At 42.6% G+C, this 22,780-nt stretch overlaps 1 protein-coding gene across 1 annotated transcript; it reads left to right on the top strand.

The window, feature by feature from the left end:
• Positions 1-895: 895 nt before the first annotated feature.
• Positions 896-22,475, top strand: CD33 (CD33 molecule). The gene is made up of 9 exons (XM_012461804.2): positions 896-1,368; positions 3,018-3,238; positions 10,292-10,352; positions 10,415-10,792; positions 10,998-11,276; positions 11,505-11,552; positions 17,935-18,031; positions 18,373-18,454; positions 21,980-22,475. Exons 2-9 carry the CDS (start codon positions 3,140-3,142, stop codon positions 22,148-22,150), a joined length of 1,215 nt encoding a protein of 404 aa, XP_012317227.2. The 5' UTR covers positions 896-1,368; positions 3,018-3,139; the 3' UTR covers positions 22,151-22,475.
• The last annotated feature ends 305 nt before the right edge of the window (positions 22,476-22,780 follow it).

The raw sequence follows: 22,780 nt of genomic DNA, 5'->3' as shown, positions 1-22,780 counted from the left end.
TTGTACATCTGTGTCCTGTCTCTCTATTTCTCAGATCCTACACCTCAGCACAGCATAAGGGACACCCCACGACCCTGTAGGGCCCTTAGCCCTACAGACAAAAATTATATGTATTAATGGTATACAACATCATGTCTTGAAATACTCTATGTTTACATGGTGGAAGGGCAAGTCTAGCTAAATAACAGATACATTATCTCACACATTTATGAACACCACTGCACTTTGAACTAACACCCTGTAGTCATCTGAGATTGCTTTTGTAAACTAAAAATAAAATCCTAAGCACCCACCACTGACTGAATGGACCTCTTGGCCAAAGGGACCCCAGAGAAATCTTAAAAACAGATTTCCCAGCCATGATGGGACAGGAGGTCAGACACGCTTTATTATACCCTCCCTTTTGTGGTTTAGACACAACAACATCCAGCATTAATATTAAAATAGAGATCATAAGACTGACAGGACAGACTCTGTGGCAAAGAGATACCGAATTACATACAAGACCTAAGGCCATGCCAGGCAAGGGTAAATCATGCACCCTTACACTTCAAGAATAAACTATGTTCTAGCTTCTGCAAGGTTTCCCTTTTTCTCTAGGAGCTAGGTAAGCACTGGCCTTGAGAGAGTCACTTGAGATGGCCACTTGTATGTCTTCTTTCGAGAAATATCTGTTTGGGTTCTTAGCCCTCTTTTTAGTAATTTGTTTTCTTGCTATTAAGTTGTTTTTAGTTTCTTTTATGTCTTGGATATTGTCTTAGTCCATTTGTTTTTCTATATTGGAAAACCTGAGGCTGCATAATTTATAAAGAAGTTTATTTGGCTCATGGTTCTACAGGCTGTATGAGAAACATACAATATCTGTTTGGGTTCTTAGCCCTCTTTTTAGTAATTTGTTTTCTTGCTATTGAGTTGTTTTTAGTTTCTTTTATGTCTTGGATATTGTCTTAGTCCATTTGTTTTTCTATATTGGAATATCTGAGGCTGCATAATTTATAAAGAAGTTTATTTGGCTCATGGTTCTACAGGCTGTATGAGAAACATACAGCAGCATCGGCTTCTGGTGAGGGCCTCAGGCTGCTTCCACTCATGCCAGAAGGCGAAGGGGAGTCAGGGTGTGCAGAGATCACATGGTGAGTAAGAGAGAGAGAGAAGGAGGCAAGAGGGAGGTGCCAGGCTCTTCTATGCAGCCCTAAAAAAAGGTTCATGTCCTTTGCAGGGACACGGATGAAGCTGGAAGCCTTCATTCTCAGCAAACCAACACAAGAACAGAAAAACCACACACTGCATGTTCTCACTCATAAGTGGAGCTGAACAATGAGAACACATGGACACAGGGAGGGGAACATCACACACTGGGGCCTGTTGGTGAGTGGGGGCTTGGGGAGGGATAGCATTAGGAGAAATATCTAATGTAGATGATGGGTTGATGGGTGCAGCAAACCACCAAGGTACGTGTATACCTATGTAACAAACCTGCACATTCTGCACATGAACCCCAGAACTTAAAGTATAAATAAAAAGAGGAAATAAATTTAAAAAAACAACCAGCTCTCATGGGAACTAATAGAGCAAGTACTCACTCATTACCATGAGGATGACACCATGACCCAAACATCCCATTGGACCCCACCTCCACCACTGGGGATAATTTCAACATGAGATACGGAGGAGTCAAATTTCCAAACCCACAGCAGATAATCGCCTCTTATCTGATGTATGGATTGCAAGTTTTTTTAAAAACCAATTTTATAGGTTAGCTATTCACTCTGTTGATTGATTCCTTTCCTATGCAGAAGCTTTTTATTTTGATGCAATCTCATTTGTCTATTTCAGCTTTTATTGCCTGTGCTTTTGGGATTGTATCCAAAAAAATAATTTCCCAGGTCACTGTCATGGAGCTTTTCCCTGATGTATTCCTCTAGAAGTTTTACAGTTTCAGGTCTTGTATTTAAGTCTTTCATCTATTTTGAATTGATTTTCTATATGGTGTGAGATAAATGACAACAGAAGTTTTTTTTGTTTGTTTTTTTTTTAATTGAGACAGGTGTCACTCTGTCACCCCTGGCTGGAGTTGGTGGCACAATCATGGCTCACTGCAGCCTCAACCCCATGGGCTCACACGAACCCCCTGCCTCAGCCTGTTGAGTAGCTGGGACCAAAGGTTGTGCCACCATGTCTGACTAATTTTTTATTATTATTTGTAGAGATGCAGGTCTCAGTCTCACTATGTTGCCCAGGCTGCTCTCGAACTCCTGGGCTCAAGCAGAAGCTGACTCTCCTGCTTCAGCCTCTCAAAGTGCCTGGATTACTGGCATAAGCCACCATGTACAGCTTACAACAGCAGTTTTAATGGAGTGGTGGGAAAGGGTTTGAAGACTTAATTGGAGAAAGTTCAGAAAAACAATCAAAGGAAGGGTGGTGGGAGGAGTGAGTACAAATAGCCCTTTGAGGAGTTTTGCTGCAAAGAGAATTGGAGAAATGGATGTGGAGAAGGAGGGCTTTTGTCAGTTCCTTCTCTGCGATCTCCCAGAGGTGCTCAATGAATTCAACCCAGTTTTAGTCTCCTATGGCCTCCATGGCAATTTACCACAAACTTGATGTCTTAAAAACGAAGATATTGGCCGGGGGCAGTGGCTCACACCTGTAATCTCAGCACTTTGGGAGGCCGAAGCGAGCAGATCACCTAAGGTCAGGAGTTTGAGACCAGCCTGACCAACATGATGAAACCTCATCTCTACTAAAAATACAAAATTAGTCGGGCACAGTGGCGCGTGCCTGTAATCCCAGCTACTTGGGAGGCTGAAGTGGGAGAATCCCTTCAACCTGGAATGCAGAGGTTGAAGGCTGAGATAGTGTCACTGCACTCCAGCCTGGGCAACAAGAAAAAAACTCTGTCAAAAAAAAAAAAAAAAGATATTGTTCTCTCACAGTTCTGGAAGCCAGAAATTTGAAATTAGTAAGGCTAGGCAGAAACCTTTCAAGATTCAAAAGAATCCATCCCTTATTTCTTCCAGATGATTGCAGCTGGTGTTATTCCTCAGCTTCTGGCTGGACCACTCCTATCTCTGTCTCTGGGATCACGCAGCCTCACGCCCTTTTGTGTGTGTCACATCTCCATCTGCCTCTCTCTTATTGGATGCTTGTGATTAGCTTTGGGAGTCAACTACATAATCCAGGAAGATCGCCACTGGTCAAGATCCTTGATAATTACATCTATAGACACTTTACTTATAAGGTAATATTTATAGGTTCAAGGAACTAATATCTAGATTTCTTGGGGCAGAGGGCATTATTCAGCTTACTGAGCTGCCCATGTGACCTTCTTCCCTGCTAGAATGCCCCCATCTGACCTCCAGACCTTGACATTTTATCGTCTTTGCTCTGCTCCTCCATATCCTGACACACTAGTGGGTCACCTCCTGTATGATGTATACTCAGGGAGATAAGAACCTGTGGTTCTGTAAAATAATAATAATAATAATAATAATAATAAATTGTTAAGACAGCCAAACAAAAAGTTACAGACTGGGAGAAAATATCTGAAAATAGGGATCTGATGAATGACTTCTATCTGTTGTTAGTAGGCCGGTTCAGGTTCTTGACTTTGCTGCACAAAAGAATTTGAGAGTGAGTCCAAAGTAAGAGTAGGCAAAGAAGTTTCTTGCAAAGTGAAATTACACTCTAAGAGGCAGATCAGGCTGTTCAAAGCTAGAGACATCACCTAGTGCCTTAAAATAAATCCCTTTATGGGAGCTGTACATGCATATTCATAAAGTACCTGTGAGGTCTTATGCAAAGGTGGACATGTGGTTGGTGCATGCACTCAGCATCTACATGCTCTAACACGCATTGCATGCATCATTATCATATAAAATCTCTACCTCGGAGTGTGTTTTTTACTATTAAAATGAGGAAAAGGTCACTATAAGCTAAATGTTGAACCCAGCTGCACATGGAGGACCCTGAAGAAGTTCCTAATCCCCTCACCCAAGGCAGGAATTTGTAGCTAATAGCTTCTGGGCCTTTTGGTACTGATTGGCTGGAGACTGGGGTAGCTACAACATGAAGTAGTAGTTTTGTTCTCATTCCCAGGCCACATTGGGTACAGGAACTTGTAACCATCTGGTGGTGGGCCAGTCCTGTAGGATTGCTTATCTTGCAAAAGAGTTAAATGATGCACAAGAGTGCAAGTGAAAGGAGCCTGCTGTGAAAGGGGCCTGTGTGGCTTCACACAAAGGAACATGTCAGTATGGCCTCTGAACCCTACTTTTATCCTACCTCATATCCAAAATATATCAAGAACTGGATGGTCGCAGTGGCTCATGTCTGTAATCCCAGCACTTTCGGAGGCCGAGGTGGGTGAATCACTTGAGGTTAGGCATTAGAGACCAGCCAGGCCAACATGGTGAAACCCCATATCTACTAAAAATACAAAAATTTAGCCAGGCGTGGTAGTGCACACCTGTAATCCCAGCTACTAGGCAGGCTGAGACAAGAGAATTGCTTGAACCTGGGAGGTAGAGGCTGCAGTGAGCCAAGATCGTGCCATGGCACTCCAGTCTGGGCGACAGAGTGAGACTTGGCATCAAAAAAAAAAAAAAAAAAAAAAACCTGAGGTGGTCAGATCATGAGGTCAGGAGATCAAGACCATCCCAGCCAACATGGTGAAACCCCGACTCTACTAAAATACAAAAAATTAGCCAGATGTGGTGGCACGCACCTGTAGTCTCAGCTACTTGGGAGACTGAGGCAGAGGAATTGCTTGAATCTAGGAGGCAGAAGTTGAAGTGAGCCGAGATTGAGACACTACACTCCAGCCTAGTGACAGAGCAGGACTTTGCCTCAAAACAACAACAACAACAACAACAAAACAACTATATATATATCAAGAACTCTCAAAGCAAAAATGTCAATAAACAACAACAGCAACAAAAGTCCAGTTTGGGGCTTTTTGTTTTTATTTTTATTCATTTATTTTACTTTTTGAGATAGGGTCTCTTACTGTGTCACCCAGGCTGCAGTGCAGTGGTGCGACCTTGGCTCACTGCAACCTCGACCTCCTGGGCTTAGGTGATCCTCCCACCTTAGCTTCCTGAGTAGCTGGGACCACAGGCGTGGCGATCACACCTGGCTAATTTTTGTATTCTTTGTAAAGACAGGGTTTCACCATGTTGCCCAGGCTGGTCTCAAACTCCTGGGTTGAAGTGGTCTGCCCACCTCCGCCTCCCACAGTGCTAGAATTACAGGTGTGAACCACCAGGCCCAAACACAGTTTTAATTTTTAAAAGCAGCTACTCAACAACAAAAACCAAATGACATTGTTAAAAATGGATGATGAGTATGAATCACACAAAAAAGAATACAAATGGCCAATAAGCACAGAAATAGTCAACAACACTAGTCAGGAGAGAAAGCAAATCAAAACCATAATATCAAGACATCATGTTGTACACTTTTAATAGACACATTTAATAAACAGCAACAACAAAACCACGGTTTAGGGCCGGGCGCGGTGGCATGACAGTTGTTATTTTAAAACATGGACAGCGACAAGTGTTGCAAGAATGTGGAGAAATTGAAACTCTTGTGTATTTCTAGTAAGAAAATAAAATAGGAAGCTGCTATAGAAAGCAGTAGAAGGTTCAAAAAGTTTCAAAAAAATAAAATAAAAATAGAATGATCACATGATGCAGCAGTTACACTTCTGGGTATATACTCAAAAGGACTGAAAGCAGAAATATGAGCAGATTTTTATGCAACTATGTTCACAGCAGCATATTCACAACAGCTAAAAGGTAAAAGCAACCCAAGTGCTCAATAGATAAATGGATAAACAAAATGTGTTATATACATAAAATGGGATATTATTTAGCCTTAAAATAGTAATACTATTTTAAATTAAAATAGCTGACACATTTTGCAACATGGATGAGCCTTAAATATATTACATTAAGCCAGTCACAACAGGACAAACACTCTGTGATTTCATTTATATGAAGTGTGTAGACTAAGCAAATTCACAGACAGAGAAAGTAGAACCATGCTTGCCAGGGGATATGAGTTATCACTTAATTGATACAAGAAGAGAAATTATTAGAACAGAACTGGCCCACCAACAACAGCTAGAAGTCATTCATCAGATAGCTATTTTCAAGATGCTGATACAAGGTTTCAGTTTGGGAAGAGGAAGACATTTCAGGAGATTAATGGTTGTGTTAGGCTGTTCTTGCATTGCTATAAAGGAATACCTGAGTCTGGATAATTTACAAATAAAAGAGGTTTAATAGGCTCACAGTTCTGCAGGCTGTACAGAAAGCACGGTGCTAGCGTCTGCTGAGCTTGTGGTAAGGCCTCAGGAAAATAACAGTCATGGCAAAAGGTAGAGGAGGAACAGGCGTCTCATGCGGTAAGAGTGGGAGCAAGAGAGAAGTGGGCGGAAGGTGCCACACACTTTCAAACAGCCAGATCTTGTGAGAATTCACTATCTCGAGGATAGCACCAAGCCATGAAGAATCCACCCCAGTGACCGAAACACATTCCACCAGGCCCTACCTCCAACACAGGGGATCACATTTCAACATGAGATGTGGAGGGCCAAATATCTAAACCATATCCGTGGTGGTGATTTACAACAATGTGACTATACTTAATGCCACTTACCTGTATGCTGAAAAAAAGGTTCGAATAATAATTTTTTGTTTTGCTGTATATTTTACCATGATTTTTAAAAAGCAGTTGAAGATTTGATCAGGCACATCACTAAAACAGAAAAATGAATGGCAAACAAGCCCATGAAAATATGCTCAATATCATTTGCCATTAGGTAATTATGGATTAGAACCAGAATGAGGTAGTATTACATGTTTAATAGAATGACCAAAAAAACAAAACAATAGTAAAAAATTTTTTTTAATTCTGATAATATCAAGTGCTAACAAGGATGTGAAGTGCCCAGACTCATATCTACTGCTGGTGGGACTACAAAGTGTTATATTCACTTTGGAGAACAATTTGGCAACTTCATATCAATTTAAACTCACACCATATAACCAAGCGCCTGGCTCCTAGGTATTTATCCAACAGAAATAAAACTTATGCCCACATACAGAAACCTGAATGTCAATGTGTTTTTGTTTGTTTGTTTGTTTTTGAGATGGGGTCTCACTCTGTCACCCAGGTTGGAGTGCAGTGGTGCAATCTCTGCTCACCACAACTTCCACCTCCCAGGCTCAAGCAATCCTCCCACTCCAGCCTCCCAAGTAGCTGGAACCAAAGTTGCACGCCACCACATCCAGCTAATTTTTTGTATTTTTGGTAGAGATAGGGTTTTGCCACGTTGCCTAGGCTGGTCTCAACCTCCTGAGCGCAAGCTATCCTTTTGCATCAGCCTCCCAAACCGCTGGGATTACAGGCATGCGCCACTGCACCCGGCCCACGTCAATATTTATAGCAGATTTATTTCACAGTCACAAAAACCTGGAAACAATCTGAATCTTCTTTAACTGGTAAATGTCTACTAAGGATCCACCAAAACCTTGGAGTACCAGTCAGAAATTAAAGAGAACAATTATTGATGTATTCGCCCAATCATAGGGCTGAGCCAGAAATGCATTATGCCAAGCAAATGAAACCAGGCTTTAAAGGCAACATTTTGTATGATTCCATGTATATGGCATTCTATAAAAGGCATATCAATATGGATGAAGAAGAGATCAATGTCCTTTTAGGAGTTAAGGGTGAAGAGAGGGTTGACTACAGCAGCAGGGTGGACAGCAGGAGGAAGTATTATAGGTAATGACAATCTGCTGAGTCTTGATAGTAGTTTTGGCTACATAGCTATCTACATCAGTCGAATTCGACTCTATCCAAATTTAAATAAAATAAAAAATTGGGCTGGGTGTGGTGGCTCATGCCTGTAATCCCAGCACTTTGGGAGGCCGAGATAGGCAGATCACGAGGTCAGGAGTTCGAGACCAGCCTGACCAACACGGTGAAACCCCATCTCTACTAAAAATACAAAAATTAGCTGGGTGTGGTGGCATGCACCTGTAATACCAGCTACTCAGGAGGCCGAGGCAGGAGAATCGCTTGAACCTGGCAGGTGGAAGTTGCAGTAAGCCAAGATCATGCCACTGCACTACAGCCTGGGTGACAGAGCAAGACTCTGTCTCGAATAATAATAATAAAATAAATTGAAAAACATGAGATACTATTAAATTCTTACTAGAAGTATCAAAATATAAAGAGTGAAAATACCAAATATTTACAAGGATATGGAACTACTGGTATTCTGGCACATGACTGGAAAAAGTGGTAAAAGTCAAATTATTTTTGGACAAATTTGGCAATTTCTACCAAAATTAAACATACAAGTAGGGTTTGGTCTTATCATTCCTCTTCTTATGTATACTCATGAGGATAAAAATATGTCTATAAAAAGACTTACGTGTGAGTATCATTAGTGAAAAAATGGGGAAGTCTCAAATGTCTATCGATAGGTGAATAAATATAAGACTGTAGTATATCCATATAACGGGATGCTATTTAGCAATATCACACTGTGAACTATAGGTACATACAACTTAGTTCAGTTTCAAAAAATATGCTGAGTGTCAGAAATACAGACACAGATGAGTACATTCCTTCCTAGGAAATTTTGAAATAGGCAAAAGTGACACACCATGAGAGAGAGCATATTGGTGGTTGCCTGGCACAAGAAGTGGGAATGATGAACTACAATGAGGTTAGGTAAAGCCCTTGGTGTAGTAGAAATGTTGTGTATATTGATTGTGGCAGTCACAATAGGGCTGTATACACTTGTCAAAACTCATGGAAACAAACACTTCAAGCGAGTGCACATTATTTCAGGTAAATTATACCTAGTTCATTATAGTTCTTTAGTAAATTATACCTTGTTCATTAAACAAACACAGTAAGACTCACATAGTCATATGTATCCCTCTAGTCCATGAACATGGTATAATTTTTTTACTGTTAAAAGTAAATACACTGGATATTCTATTATGTGCATATACTATATTTTAAAATAATATACAGCAAGATATTATTTATTGGGGACTCAATTCCTTATATAAAAAAGAGGATGAAAATAGTTCTCTATGATAGGTAGGATGAATGAACATTTTCCTACATACTACTGTGTATAGAGATTTTACCTGTATATGGTTGCAAATACTATTATGTCTTAGGCATTGAGGATCTGCCAGATGCATACCACACAGAGTAAAATGAAAAACCACATAAGCTGAAGCTAAATTTTAATTTTGTCTGTACATTCCACTGATGTTGTCTGGAAATATTATCTCTTTGGGCCACATTTAACTATGAGAAGCATATTTTCACAAGAAAGCTAATCTCTATGGTGAGCCCCATAAAAAAATTGCTGCTGTCCCCACTGCAGGGAATGGCAACACTAATGGAAAAGAAATTTCTTCTGCATTTGTTCTTAGAAGCTTTTGTTTTACATGAAAGTACTGCATATTTCTTATTTTGGAGATGTCTCTGAAACACTGCAAATCAGTGTCCTAACTGCCAGGGGAAGAAAATCTATAGTCGTATTTCCTTAAAATACCTAATATGCTACCATGACATATAACAGTCACCAGCATCCACAGTTGTAAAGCCAGACAGGATTTGCGTGTGGTGAATGGGAGGCTATGGATGGGGAGTATCTAAAGGGTGGGGACCAGGTGAGTAGCATCTCTTCTTGTCTCCAGCTCCACTGACACATAGATGCTTGGTATAGCTTTGGTGAATGAATGAATGTATGAATGAATGGCTGCCACCTTTACTGCACCTAGGACCCTTCTTCATTTCTTCTGCCCCAGACACTTACACAAACCCTACAGAAACCTATATTCTGCAGGACGGACAACCCTACAGGTCAAAAAGAGAGACTTGGGCCAGGCCAGGAGTGACCAGCTCCCTGGTGTAAACAATTGTGCACAGAAAAGCACCTCAGAGTGGAAGGACTCTAGACATCGGTGTCCCATGCCTCAGATGTCACCAGAGGTATTGGTCCAGGCTCTGGTGCTCCTGGGAGGCAAGACTCAGGTTCTGCTTCATTTCCTCCCCTCTCTGGGCAGGTCTCTGGCATCTCTGGCCCATGAGGGATCTGTCCAATCTGTGTGGAGGAAATGAGCTCTGAGCACACGTGGGTCTGAGGTTCCTCTTCTGTGCAGGGTTGAGGTTTCCTGCTCCTCCCCAGCTTCCCTTTCAGGCCTACAGCCCTTCCCCTCCACTTCCTTCTTCTTCTCTGTTCACACAGGGAGCCCAGGAGGTCTCTGCCTCAAAGATGTCACTGCTGCTGCTGCCCCTGCTGTGGGCAGGTGAGTGGCTGTGGGGAGAGGGGTTGTAGGGCTGGGCCGAGCTGACCCTCATTTCCCCACAGGGGCCCTGGCTAAGGATTCAAGATTCTGGCTGAAAGTGCAGGATTCAGTGACAGTGCAGGAGGGTTTGTGCATCCTCGTGCCCTGCACTTTCTCCCTCCCATCCTCCTACCCCAGGAATAACCCAGTTCATGGTTACTGGTTCCGGAAAGGAGCCACTGTATCCCTGGACTCTCCAGTGGCCACAAACAACCCAGATCGAGAAGTACAGGAGGAGACCCAGGGCCGATTCCGCCTTCTTGGGGATCCCAGGAAGAACAACTGCACCCTGAGCATCGCAGATGCCAGGAGGAGGGACAATGGTTCATACTTCTTTCGGATAGAGACAGGAAGTACCAAATACAGTTACATATCCACCCAGCTCTTTGTGCATACAACAGGTGAGGCACGGGCTCCAGAAGCGGCCACAAGGGGAGTTAAAGGGTACTGCAGGGCAGGGCTGGGATGGAACCCCGGTACTGGGAGAGGCTTAGGAGTAAAGCCTGTTATGCTTACAGGGGGAGCTTGACCAGAGCTTGATCTTCTCTCAGGGCCTCACCTGGACCCTCCCTCCTGATCGTGCATCCCCTGCTTTCTCCTCACCAGACTTGGCCCACAGGCCCAATATCCTCATCCCTGGAGCCCTAGACCCTGGCCACTCCAAAAACCTTACTTGCTCTGTGCCCTGGGCCTGTGAGCAGGGAACACCCCCCCTCTTCTCCTGGATGTCAGCTGCCCCCAGCTCCCTGGGCCCCAGGACTACCCACTCCTCGGTGCTCATCCTCACCCCACGGCCCCAGGACCATGGCACCAACCTCACCTGTCAGGTGAAGTTCCCTGGAGCTGCTGTGACCACAGAGAGAACCATCCAGTTCAATGTCACCTGTAAGTGCTGGGCCAGGATGCTGGGGTCTCTGAGGGTGCAGAGGAGACAGGATGGGCTGGGGCTGGGGACATTTAGTGTCCTGGAAGCCTGGCCAAGTTTGGGAGCTAGAAGGACATAAGCCCTGTCCCTTCTGCATTTCTGTGGCTTCTGGTAGGAGTAAGGGGAAATGTCTACCCTTATTTCATCCCCTACCCCCAAATTAAGGAAATCCTCTCTTTCTCTCCTAGATGCTCCACAGAACCCAACCACTGGTATCTTTCTAGGAGATGGCCCAGGTAGGAAGGAGCCTCCCTGCCTGGGGCTGTTACTGGCATTGTTCTGTGTCAGGTTTGGTCAGATCTGGACTTTCTGAGTCAAATGTTCAGAGGCAAGGCCTGTAGTTAGACACAGGTAGACACCAGGCACCTTGGATAAGGATATTTGGAAATGACTAGCAACTTCCTCCTTTACGTCCAAATAATGCTCTTTATCTCCCTCCTGTCACTGAATGTCTTGAGGTATTTTACTTTATTTTTAGTTGATATATATAATAATAGTACGTATTTATGGATTGCATAATGATGTTTCAATACTAATAATGTATAGCAATCAGATCAGGGTAATGGCATATCCCTCATCTTGAACATTTATCATTTCATTGTATTGGGAACATTCAATTTCCTCTTTCTAGCTATTTGAAGCTATATATTATTGTTAACCATAGTCATCCTACAGTGGTATAGAACACGAGAACTTATTCTTCCTTTCCAGGTGTAATTTTGTATCCTTAACAAATCTCTTCCCCTATCACTGTTCCCCTAACCTTCCCAGTCCTTATTATTCTCTGTTCTACTTTTTACTTCTATGAAATCAACTTCTTTCAATTCTGCTTATAAGTGAGAACATGTAGTATTTAACTTTCTGTTCCTGGCTTATTTCATTCAACAAAATGTCCTCTAGCTCAAACCATGTTATAATGAATAACAAGATTTAGTTTTTATGGCTGAATGATAATCCACTATGTATATATGCCACATTTTCTTTATTCATTCATCTGTTGGACACCTAGGTTGATTTCGTATCTTCCTATTGTGGATAGTGCTGCAATAAACATGGAGGTATAGACATTTCTTCAATATACTGATTTCCTTTTCTTTGTATAAATGCCCAGTAGCAGAATGGGTGGATCATATGGTAGCTCCATTTGTAGTTTTTTGAGAAACTTCCATACTCTTCTCCATATTGGTTATATTAGTTTACATTCTGGCCAAAAGTATATAAGAGTTCCCACTTCTCTACATCCTCAACAGCATTTGTTAATTTTCATCTTTTTATCACAGTCCTCCCAACTGGGGTGATGTTACCTCATTGTGGTTTTTATTTGCATTTCCCTTTTGATTGGTGATGTTAAGCATTTTTTATATACTTGTTAGGCATCTGTATATCATCTCTTGAGAAATGTCTCAGATAATTTACCCATTTTTTAATCAGATTGGGGTTTTCTGTGCCATCGAGATGTATGAGTTCCTCGTATATTCTGGATATGAATCACCTGTCAGATGAACAGCTGGCAAATAGTTTCTCCTATTCTGTAGGTGCCTTTTCACTCTGTTGATTGTTTCCTTTATTGCATACAAGCTTTTTAGCTTGATATCATCTCGTTTATTTACTTTTGCTTTTGTTACTTGTGCTATTGAGGTCTTACTCATGAAATATTTTTCCACACCAATGTCCTAAAGCATTTCTCCTATGTTTTCTTCTAGTACTTTTATATTTTTGTGTCTTACATTCAGGTATTTGATCCATTTTGAACTGATTTTTGTACAGGATGAGAGGTGTGAGTCTAGTGGCATTATTCTGCATATGGCACCAGTTTTCCCAGCATCATTTATTGAAGAGACTGCTCTTTCCTCAATGAGTGTTCTTCATGCCTTCGTCAAAATTCAGTTGGCTGTAGATAGTGGGTTAATTTCTGTCCTCTCTGTTCTGTATCATTGGTCTATGTATCTGCTTTTTGCCAATGTCATGCTGTTTTGGTTACTGCAGCTTTGTAGTATACTTTGAAATCTGGTAGTGTGATGCCTCCAGCTTTGTTCTTTTTGCTTAGGATTGCTTTGGCTATTCAGGCTATTTTTGGTTCCATGTGAATTTTAAGATTTTTTTTCTAATTCTGTGAAGAATGACATTCATATTTTGATAGAGCCTCGTTTGAATCTGTAGGTTTATTTAGGTAGTATAATCATTTTAGCAATATTAATTCATCTGATCCATGAGTATGGAATGTCTTTCCAGTTGTTTTTATCTTCAATTTATTTCCTCAGTGTTTTGTAGTTTTTCTTGTTGAGGTCTGTCACCTCCTTAGTTAAATTTATTCCTAGGTATACTTCATTCTCTTATAGCTATTGTAAATGTGATTGCCTTTTTGATTTATTTTCAGCTAGTTCATTGCCTGTGTATAGAAATGGAACTGATATTTGTACAGTGATTTTGTATCCTGCAAATTTACTAAATTCATTTTTCAGTTCTAGGAGGTTTTATTTGCTAGAGTCTTTAGGATTTTTTGGTAGTTTTTTTGTTTTGTTTTGTTTGTTTTAAGAGAGAGAATTTAATCATGTTGGCCAGACTGGTCTTGAACTCCTGGCCTCAAGCAATCTGCCCACCTTGGCCTCCCTAAGTTCTGTGATTACAGGCATGAGCCACTGCACCTGGCCAAGTCTTTAGGTTTTTGCATGTTATTTGCAGAGACAATTTAACTTCCTCCTTTCCAATCTGGATGGTTTTTATTCCTTTCTCTTGCCTAATTGCTCTGGTAGGACTTTCAGTACTATGTAGAATAAGAGTGGTAAAAGTGGACATCCAGTTCCTAGAGGAAAAGCTTTCAGCTTTTCTGCATTCAGTGTGATGTTAGCCACAGGTTTGTCATATATGGCCTTTTTTGTGTTGAGGTACTTTCCTTCTGTACCTAATTTATTGAGAGTTTCTATCATGAAGCAATATTGAATTATATCACAAGCTTTTTTTCTGCAACTATTTAGGTGATCATATGGTTTATGTCCTTCATTCCGTTGACATAATGTATCACATTTATTGATTTGCACATGTTGAATCATTCTTGCCTTTTGGGATTAATCCCACTTTATCATGCTGTATTATCTTTTTGATGTATTGTTGGATTCAATTTGCTAGTATTTTGTTAAATATTTTTGCATCTATGTTCATCAGGATATTGGCCTGTAGTTTTCTTTTTTTTATTGTCTCCTTTCTGGTTTTAGCGTCATTTGAGAAGAGTTGGTGTTATTTTTTTTCTTTAAAGGTTCAGTAAAGTTCAGCACTGAAACCATCTAGCCCTGCAAATTTCTTTGTTGGGAGAACTTTTATTATTCATTCAATCTCATTACTTGTTATTCGTCTGTTGACGTTTTCTATTTCTTCGTGTTTCAATCTTGGTAGATTATATGTGTTCAGAAACTTACCATTTCTTCTAGACTTTCAAATTTATTGGCATATTGTTCATAGTAGTGTCTAATGATCTTGTATATTTCTGTGGTAACCATTGTGACATCTTTTTCACTCGCAATTTTACTCATTTATGTCTTCTCTCTCTTTCTTAGTCTAGCTAATGATTATCAATTTTATTTATTTTTTCAAAAAGCCAGCTTTTTATTTCATTAGTATAGTATTTTTGATGGCTAAGTTTTTTTTCTTTCGGTACTTGGAGTATGTCATCCCATTCTCTTCTGGCCTATAATGTTACTGCTGAGAAACTTGCTGTTAGTCTAATAAGAATAATCCTATATGTAACGGGACACTTTCACCTTGCTGCTTTTACAATTCTTTACTTGACTTTTGACAATTTGGCATAATGAGCATTGGAGAGGACTTGTTTGGGTTGAATATTCTGAGGGTACTTTGAGCTTCCTGGACCCCAATGTCCTTTCTAGTTCCCAAGGCTTGGGAAGTCTTCACCTGTTATTTGATGTAGAATATGTTTTCTACGCCTTTTCCATTCTCTTCTCCATCTGGAAATCCCATAATGTGAATACTTGCTTGATTGTGTCCTGTGAATCCTGTAGGGTTTCTTCATTCTATTTTATTCTCTTGTTTTTACCTGCCTGTGTTATTTCAGAAGATCTGTCAAGTTCAGAAATTATTTTTTCTCCTTGGCCTAGTCTGTTGTTGAAGCTCTCAATTGTGGTTTCTTATTTCATTTATTGAGTTCTCAGCTGAGGATTTCTGCTTGGATATGATATCTGTCTTTCTGTTAAATTTCTCTTTCAAGTCATGAATTAAAACAATGGGACACAGGTGTCCCACTACTTGGCTGACCTGGGGCACATCTGCCGGAGGTGCCAACATGGCTGTTTTGTAGGGCTGTGATGAAGTTGAATGACTTCTTGGCTGGCCTAGGTGTGTTTTCGCTAGGAGCAGCACTCAGAGCTTTATCTAGGGTTTAGGATATGGGTGTAAGACTGCTCGGCTGGCCTAGAAGGTACACCAGCCAGTGGTAGACCATGGGGCTGTTTCTCAGGACTAGAAGGCAAGCACACAGCTGCTCAATCTGCCTGGGGTTATGTCTAAAGGGCTGGCCCAAAAGGCTGTTTCTCAGGCCCTAATTGTGGGAGAGTGGCCTTTGGGCAGGCCAGAGGCATGTTTCTCAGGGCCTGTGTGTGGGCACGTAACCTCTCCCCCAACCCGGGGATGTATCAGCTCTTTGTTAGCTCAGGGGCCTCTCCCATTAAGGGGAGTGTGCACAGTAGCTTGGCCAATTCAATTATGTGTTCACCTTGAGTGATACTATAAGACTGTTCCTCTGGCTGGAATTACAGGTAGCAGAGGTTGGTTTCCCTGCTGTTCAGGACCAGAGTCACAGCCAATCCTGGGCTCAGGCTCCATGCAGATCTAATTGTGGTATTCAGCCACTAGTGCAGGCTTAGGGGAATGAAGATGTAGTTACAATGATGAAGAGGTGCACGGCCACTGGCCCCCAGAGGAGGTATACTCCAGAGATGGCTGTGGTCTCAAGGTGGTGCTATGTTCTAGCAGCTTGCCCACAGGGGTTGGTTAGGGAGTTGGGAGTGCACACCATGTGCTCCTAATCCAGAACCATGCAGCTGTATGAATTCCTGGCAGCTCTTCCAACTGTGCTTAGAGCTTGTGAGGACTGTAGGATTCACCTGTTAAGGAATGTAGGGATCTGCAGTGGCACTGGGGATTGGCTGGATTCTTCTGTTTATTATTTCCCTATAAGGGGAAATCCTTCTTGTCTCTGGGACAAACCAATCTGGGCTGGGGAGATGGAGCTGCAAAGGCTGGGTGCCTCCATGCTGCCCTCTTGGCTTCCAATTACCACAGGTAACTCTCCACTGCCCTGCTGTACTACAGTACTCTCCCTTTGACACACCACTCAAATCTTTGCTGTTTATTCATTGCCTTGGTCCTTTCCTGTCCGGGAGCCACAGGGGAGGATGAGCTCCAGGTAGCTCTGGTCAGCCATTTTGCTTCAATGGGGGCATTTTTAATAGGTTTTATTTTTTAGAGTAGTGTTAGTTTCAGAGCAAAATTGAGTGGAATCTTCTAGTCACTGAACATCTTGGGAGCATTTTTAAATGAACTTTATTTTTCATGTGTAAAGTTCACAGAAGAAATTGAGCAGAAGGCACAAAGACTTCCCATATACCCTCTACCCCCACACATAGTCTCCCCCGCCATCAGCACCCCCCATCAGAGTGACACATTTGTTACAATCAATAAACCTACACTGACATATCATTGTCAACCAAAGTCCATAGTTTACATTAGGGTTCACTCCTGGTATTGTACATTTTACAGGTTTTTAAAAAATGTATAATGACATGAATCTATCATAAAAGTATCATATAGAATAATCATACTTTCCTAAAAATCTCTTTAGGGCATTTTTTTTCTACTGTCCATAGCTCAATCCTTAGCCATGACCTCTGTCCAAAGACCAATGCTCTCTCCACTGCCCTATTCCAATTAATAATGGTATCTGGTCCCTCACTGGACAGTAAGCTCAGTGAAGGCAGGAACAGTTCCCTCAGTAGTGGTCATCAAACTGTTGACAGATGATGCTCAGAGACACGCCTCTGACTCTGAGTGTTGGGATGTAGAAGGCACAGACAGGCAGGTCCAGGAGAACTGCCTGGGTCTGACCCAAAGGTCTGAGAATCACCTCCCTGCCCCACCCTGCTTCCAGGCTCTTTTGAAGGCCAAAAGGACCACCTTTGACCCTGAGTGATGGGGTCAGTGGGAAGAAAGAACAGACAAGGCCTATCAGCATTGCAGTGCTTGTGCGCTCTCTCTCTCTCTATCTCTCTCTCTCTCCCCCCGCCACCCTAAAGAGGCTCAGAGCTTCACAGTACTTCAGTTGCTATTTCTGAGGTTCATTTCAGAGAAATCCAGGATGGAGAGGAACCTGGGTGCTAGAAGAGATGGTGTTTTGTGCACCGGAGAGACAGGGCTGAACAAGAGGTGTTCGGTGCACTGTGTGCTTCATCTCATGGTCATGATCAATATTGATGTCCCATGATGAGTGGGAAGATCTAGGAGCTGAATCCCATTTTGGAGGTGAAGACACCCTCTCTATATGCTGGAGAGGAGGAGACATATACCTATTTATCAAGATTAGAGTTCACCCTAAGTCTTTTTTGTCTGCAGGGAAACAAGAGACCAGAGCAGGAGTGGTTCAGGGGGCCATCGGGGGAGCTGGTGTCACAGCGCTGCTCATTCTTTGTCTCTGCCTCATCTTCTTCATGTGAGCATTTTCTCTGGGTCAGATGTGGGCCAGAGGTGAAGAGGATGGACCTGGTATAGAAGGGTCCTGGAGGGGCTGTGAGGGCTGGAGAAAGGGCAGGGAGTGTGGTAGTGTACAGAATCCAGTCTGTAGCCACTGGTCTAGGCATGGGTCTATTCTAGGCCCCTCGTCTCAGATGTCCAAGAAGTGGGAGGTAGAAGGAGACCTTGTTACTAAGTCTTGTTTGAAGGCTTATGGATTAAGCCCACCCCTTACCTGCCAAAGTCCCTTGTTCCAGACTCAAAACAATGGCCCTACAGCCTGAGAAAACCAGGCTTAAAGACCCTGGTGTCTCCCATCAGAGTGAAGATCCACAGGAGGAAAGCAGCCAGGACAGCACTGGGCAGGAATGACACCAACCCTGCCAGAGGGCCAGCCGCCCTGGTGAGTGATGGGGTATCCTGACATCCAGTCTGCCCTGCAGACACCTCCTCCCAAGATGGCCCACAGACGCCCCATTCAGCATTTCCAGAACTGAGCTCATTGTCTTTCCTCCTGTTTAACATTGTAGGTTTTAATTTTATTCAGGTATGTTGAGCCCAACAGATCAGGACACGATGGCCACTGGAAAGGTAGTTTCTTATTCACCATTCCCAAGAGGAGAGGGCACACCACACCATGCAAATCCATGTAGAGAAGCACCAGGGTCAATCAGGAAGCAGAGGGGGCAAAGAGAAAATGGGACAAGAGCTTTTATTGTGGCCTTCATGGAAAAGAATGGGCAAGACAGGATAAGCAAGCTAGGCAGGTTTACAATTGGCTACCTTGAACAATTTCAGCAGACTCTGGAGTATAGGGTTTGTCTCTAGTTGTCTTGTATGTGGCCCTGGGTTAATTAGGGCAGGAGGATTGTGGCCTGGAGTGTAAGACTCAATAAAAGATCCAGTCGGTAGTGTGGGCTTTAGATTGACTGGTTTGCACATGAAAGGTACACTTGTAGGCAAGTCCTTTATCATCTCTAGAAATCTACTATCCCTGGGAGAGGCAGTCTTTCGAGCGTCAGCAATGCCCCAGATGTCAAAACATCAGAAACACTTGGTTGACACACCCCTAAACATATTTCTCTTGATGGGTTCTACATCTCACTGATGGCACTCTTGTCCCCATTAACCAACCACAGACCTGGCCCCCTCCTGCCCCAGTTCTCCATCTCTTCTTCCGTGCCAGTATGCTATGATGCATGTCTGAGCTTCCTCTGGACACAGCTTAACACAACCACTCCTTCTGAGCCAAGATACCCTCCCACTCCTTATTCTGCTACAGCCTTATCTCCCATTTCTCCTCTCCAGAACATTAGCATTAGCTCCCTAAAAGGTCATTGTCTCATCATTCCCAAGTTTGAAATGCACTGCTTCTCCAGACTGCTGAAAGACCGGCATTCCAACAACTTGGTCTGGCATTTGGGGCAGGAAAACCAGAATCACCATCAGCACTATGCTCCCCCAACATTAGCCACTCAATCACCTCAAGCAGGGCAAGGTTTTTCATCTCAGGATCACTGCTGAGCTGTCCCCTCCTCCTCATATTCCTAATAGCTACCTGCCCAACTCCAGTGCATCCTTCAAGCTCTGATTTTTTTTTTTAAATTTATTTAACTCTGATAAAGTGAACACCACAGTAAAGTTTTTGAACACAGGGTCAATAAGCACCCATTCATTCTGCAAATATCTATATAATCCGATTTGCCAATTGTTCTAGGTCCTTGTGCCAGTTTTATAAACACATATTTTGCAAATATAAAATATTCCTCCTATCAGGGGCTTACATCAATTGGTGAAAGGTATGAAAATAATGAACAAATAAGTAGTGCAAATATACATGAAATAGGCATGAAGTAAGTGCTATGGAAAGAAATGAAATGGGAGAATGGATTAGACAGTCCTAAAGGCCAAAGAGTACCCTTTGAGCAAACACCTCTAGGAAGAAAAGGAGTACAGTGTGAGCACCAGAGAATCATCGAGGGAGCAGCAAGGCTCTGAGGCTGGAGCACAGCTGATGTTTTAGGGAAACAACAGTTAAGACAGTGTGGATAAGGCAGAGTTACACGTCGGGTGTGGGCTGTGGACTGAGCAACTGCAGGTAGGAAATGAAGTCGAAGAGACATAGAAGTTGCAAATATTGCAGGGTCCTAAGTTCATCATAGTTATTTATGCATTTAGAGCAGAAGAGTGACATGAACGGACACTCATTTTAGTGGGAGTCACTCTGGCTGCTCCGTGAGAAATTCTAGTACATAGAACAGAAGAGAAGATACCAGAATAGAGGATACACAGAAAATCAAACCAAGAGATGACTGACTCAGACTTAGTTCCAAGTAAGAATGATGAATCTGGTGTAGAGAAATTGGGTTCCAGATACACCTTGAAGGTGGAGTCAACAATATTTGTAAATGGAGTGATGGAGTGCATGCAAGGCATGAGCAAAGAGAGCTCACGACCTCTGCTTGATAGCTGTCTCAGATGTCACAGGTGGGTCCACAGATATCACAGATGTCATGGATGCCTAAGAAGACTCCATAGATTTCATAGATGTCTATAGATGCCAAATATGGTGTTTATGTGATTTACTCAGAATTCAAACTTAAAAAATCAAATTGCCAATGATTAAAATTGCGAACCCTGAAGGAGAGGTGTATTTTCAAGTGTATAGCAAACATTATTTTGGTTACTGTAAGTTTCAGGTGCCTCTGAGACATCCAAGTGGAAATGACAAGTAGCAGGCAAGTGTCTGGAGCTCAGAAGAGGGGTCCCTATGGGAGACACAGAGGTTGGGGGCTTCCACAGCAATATCCAATAGTGGATGAATCCACAAAGAATAGAAGGGGACCATACCCCTGGAACCCTCCAGCATTTAATGTTAGGGAGATGAGGTGTAAATGGTGAGAAAGCTGAGAATGAGTGGCAACTGAGTAGGAGCCAATGACCAAGAAAGTGCAGGCTCTAGTGTTGGTGGCCAAGGGGAGATGGAGCTTCATGGAGGAGAGATTGGTCATTTGTTTCAAGTGCTGGTAAGTCTGGTAAGACAGAGTCTGAGAAATGACTATTTGCATGTAGCTAAGTAGTATGACAGGAAAGCAGATCTGATTTTCTGCTGGAGGAAGATCTCTTGACTAGAGAGAGTTCAAGAGAGAATGGGAGGAAAGGAAGCAGAAACTGTGAGTTGAAGGACTTTTTTGAGAAACACTGCACCATATCTAGAACCAAGAAATGGACCTGCAGAAGAAAATGGCATTTCTACAGCATCTGCTCTTGAGTCTCCCACGATACAATGTCCCCCGTTTGTGTAGGGCTTTGCACCCCTTAAGCTAACTGCATTCCCATGGCTTCCCCTACCACACTGTGAGCTCCACAGGACTAGGCCGGGTTTTATTAGGCCTAGTCCTAGGCCCTATCATTCTACTCTCTCCTGTTCAGCTACACACTGTCACAATTTGCAATTACCAGTCTGTTTCTGTCTTCATCCCTTGCAGTAGTAGAAATCACAGGGCTCCTGCTCTCTTTCCTCCCTTCTGAGGATCCAGTGCCCAGCACATTGGAGGTCCCAGAGATCTGGGACTGAGTTCAGGGTCAACAGATGTGTGACCTTGGGAATTACCTAAACTCTCTGAGACCTAGTTTCCTGGTCTGTGAAACAGATAAAATTATAGATGCTAAAGATGATGTCAATGTAGCTGCCCAGAATTTTTCCACATTGGTCTGGGTGTGTATTCAAGAGAATCGGGAATCAACCAATACATGCTACAAGTGTTAGATAATGAATAAGTGGAGCCTTAATAAACATTTGATGAGAGAATGAAAGAGTGAATAAAATGTTCTGTCAGAGTCAAATTTACTTCATTGACTCTCTCTACCTTCTCCCGGTCCCCTTCCTCACTGCCCTGCTCTAACCCCCTTCTTTTCTCTCCATAAGGAACACCAGAGGAAGTCCAAGTTACATGGCCCCACTGAAACCTCAAGCTGTTCAGGTGCCGCCCCTACTGTGGGGATGGACGAGGAGCTGCATTATGCTTCCCTCAGCTTTCATGGGATGAATCCTTCCAAGGACACTTCCACTGAATACTCAGAGGTCAGGACCCATTGAGGAACCCACAAGAGCATCGGGCTCAGCTAGAAGATCCACATCCTCTATGGGTCAGGGACCAAAGGCTAATTCTTGGAGATTTAACACCCTACAGGCAATGGGTTTATAGACATTGTGTGAGTTTCCTGCTATAGTGTCATCATCTTAGACTTTGTCACTAGAGAGTGCTGGAATCAAATCTGTGCTCCTTCATTTACTAAGTGTATGATATCACACAAGCTCCTTAACCTCCCATGTCTCCGTTTCCTTCTCTGTGAAATAGGTGCAAAAAGTCCTATCTCATAGGGATCCTGTGAGCATTAAATAAAAGTACGCATGAAAAATGCCAGTCCTGGTGCAGTGAGAGTTTGGTGCATACTGGTTCCTTCCCGCTTGAACAGAAGGTATCAGTGACCTTTGATCCCCGAAATTATATCAGCAACATGTCTATCGCACTTGCTGGTCACACCACCATACATGTCTTCCCTGACTTGCCCTCCAACATCATCTCTCTCCACTCCTGAATCTTCCCTTTCTATCCCACCTGTCTCCTACTCGGATTTCTGCTTTCTTTATGTCCTGCTACAAGGAAAATCACATAGTAGCATTTGGGGACTTTTCTAAAACTCAGAGCTGACCATAATCAAAATA

The sequence above is a fragment of the Aotus nancymaae genome, unplaced genomic scaffold, assembly GCF_030222135.1.
Source record: "Aotus nancymaae isolate 86718 unplaced genomic scaffold, 86718_ANA_hifiasm-v0.15.2.pri h1tg000028l, whole genome shotgun sequence".
NCBI lineage: Eukaryota > Metazoa > Chordata > Mammalia > Primates > Aotidae > Aotus > Aotus nancymaae.
This window is presented reverse-complemented; position numbering and strand designations above follow the sequence as displayed.

What these genes read in the sequence shown, in the direction of transcription:
- CD33 (XM_012461804.2), top strand. Translation starts at nt 3,140, where the DNA reads ATGCTTGTGATTAGCTTTGGGAGTCAACTACATAATCCAGGAAGATCG. An exon ending in GCTCTTTGTGCATACAACAG is followed by an intron (nt 10,793 to 10,997) that starts GTGAGGCACGGG and finishes TCTCCTCACCAG; the next exon opens with ACTTGGCCCACAGGCCCAAT. An exon ending in CATCCAGTTCAATGTCACCT is followed by an intron (nt 11,277 to 11,504) that starts GTAAGTGCTGGG and finishes TTTCTCTCCTAG; the next exon opens with ATGCTCCACAGAACCCAACC.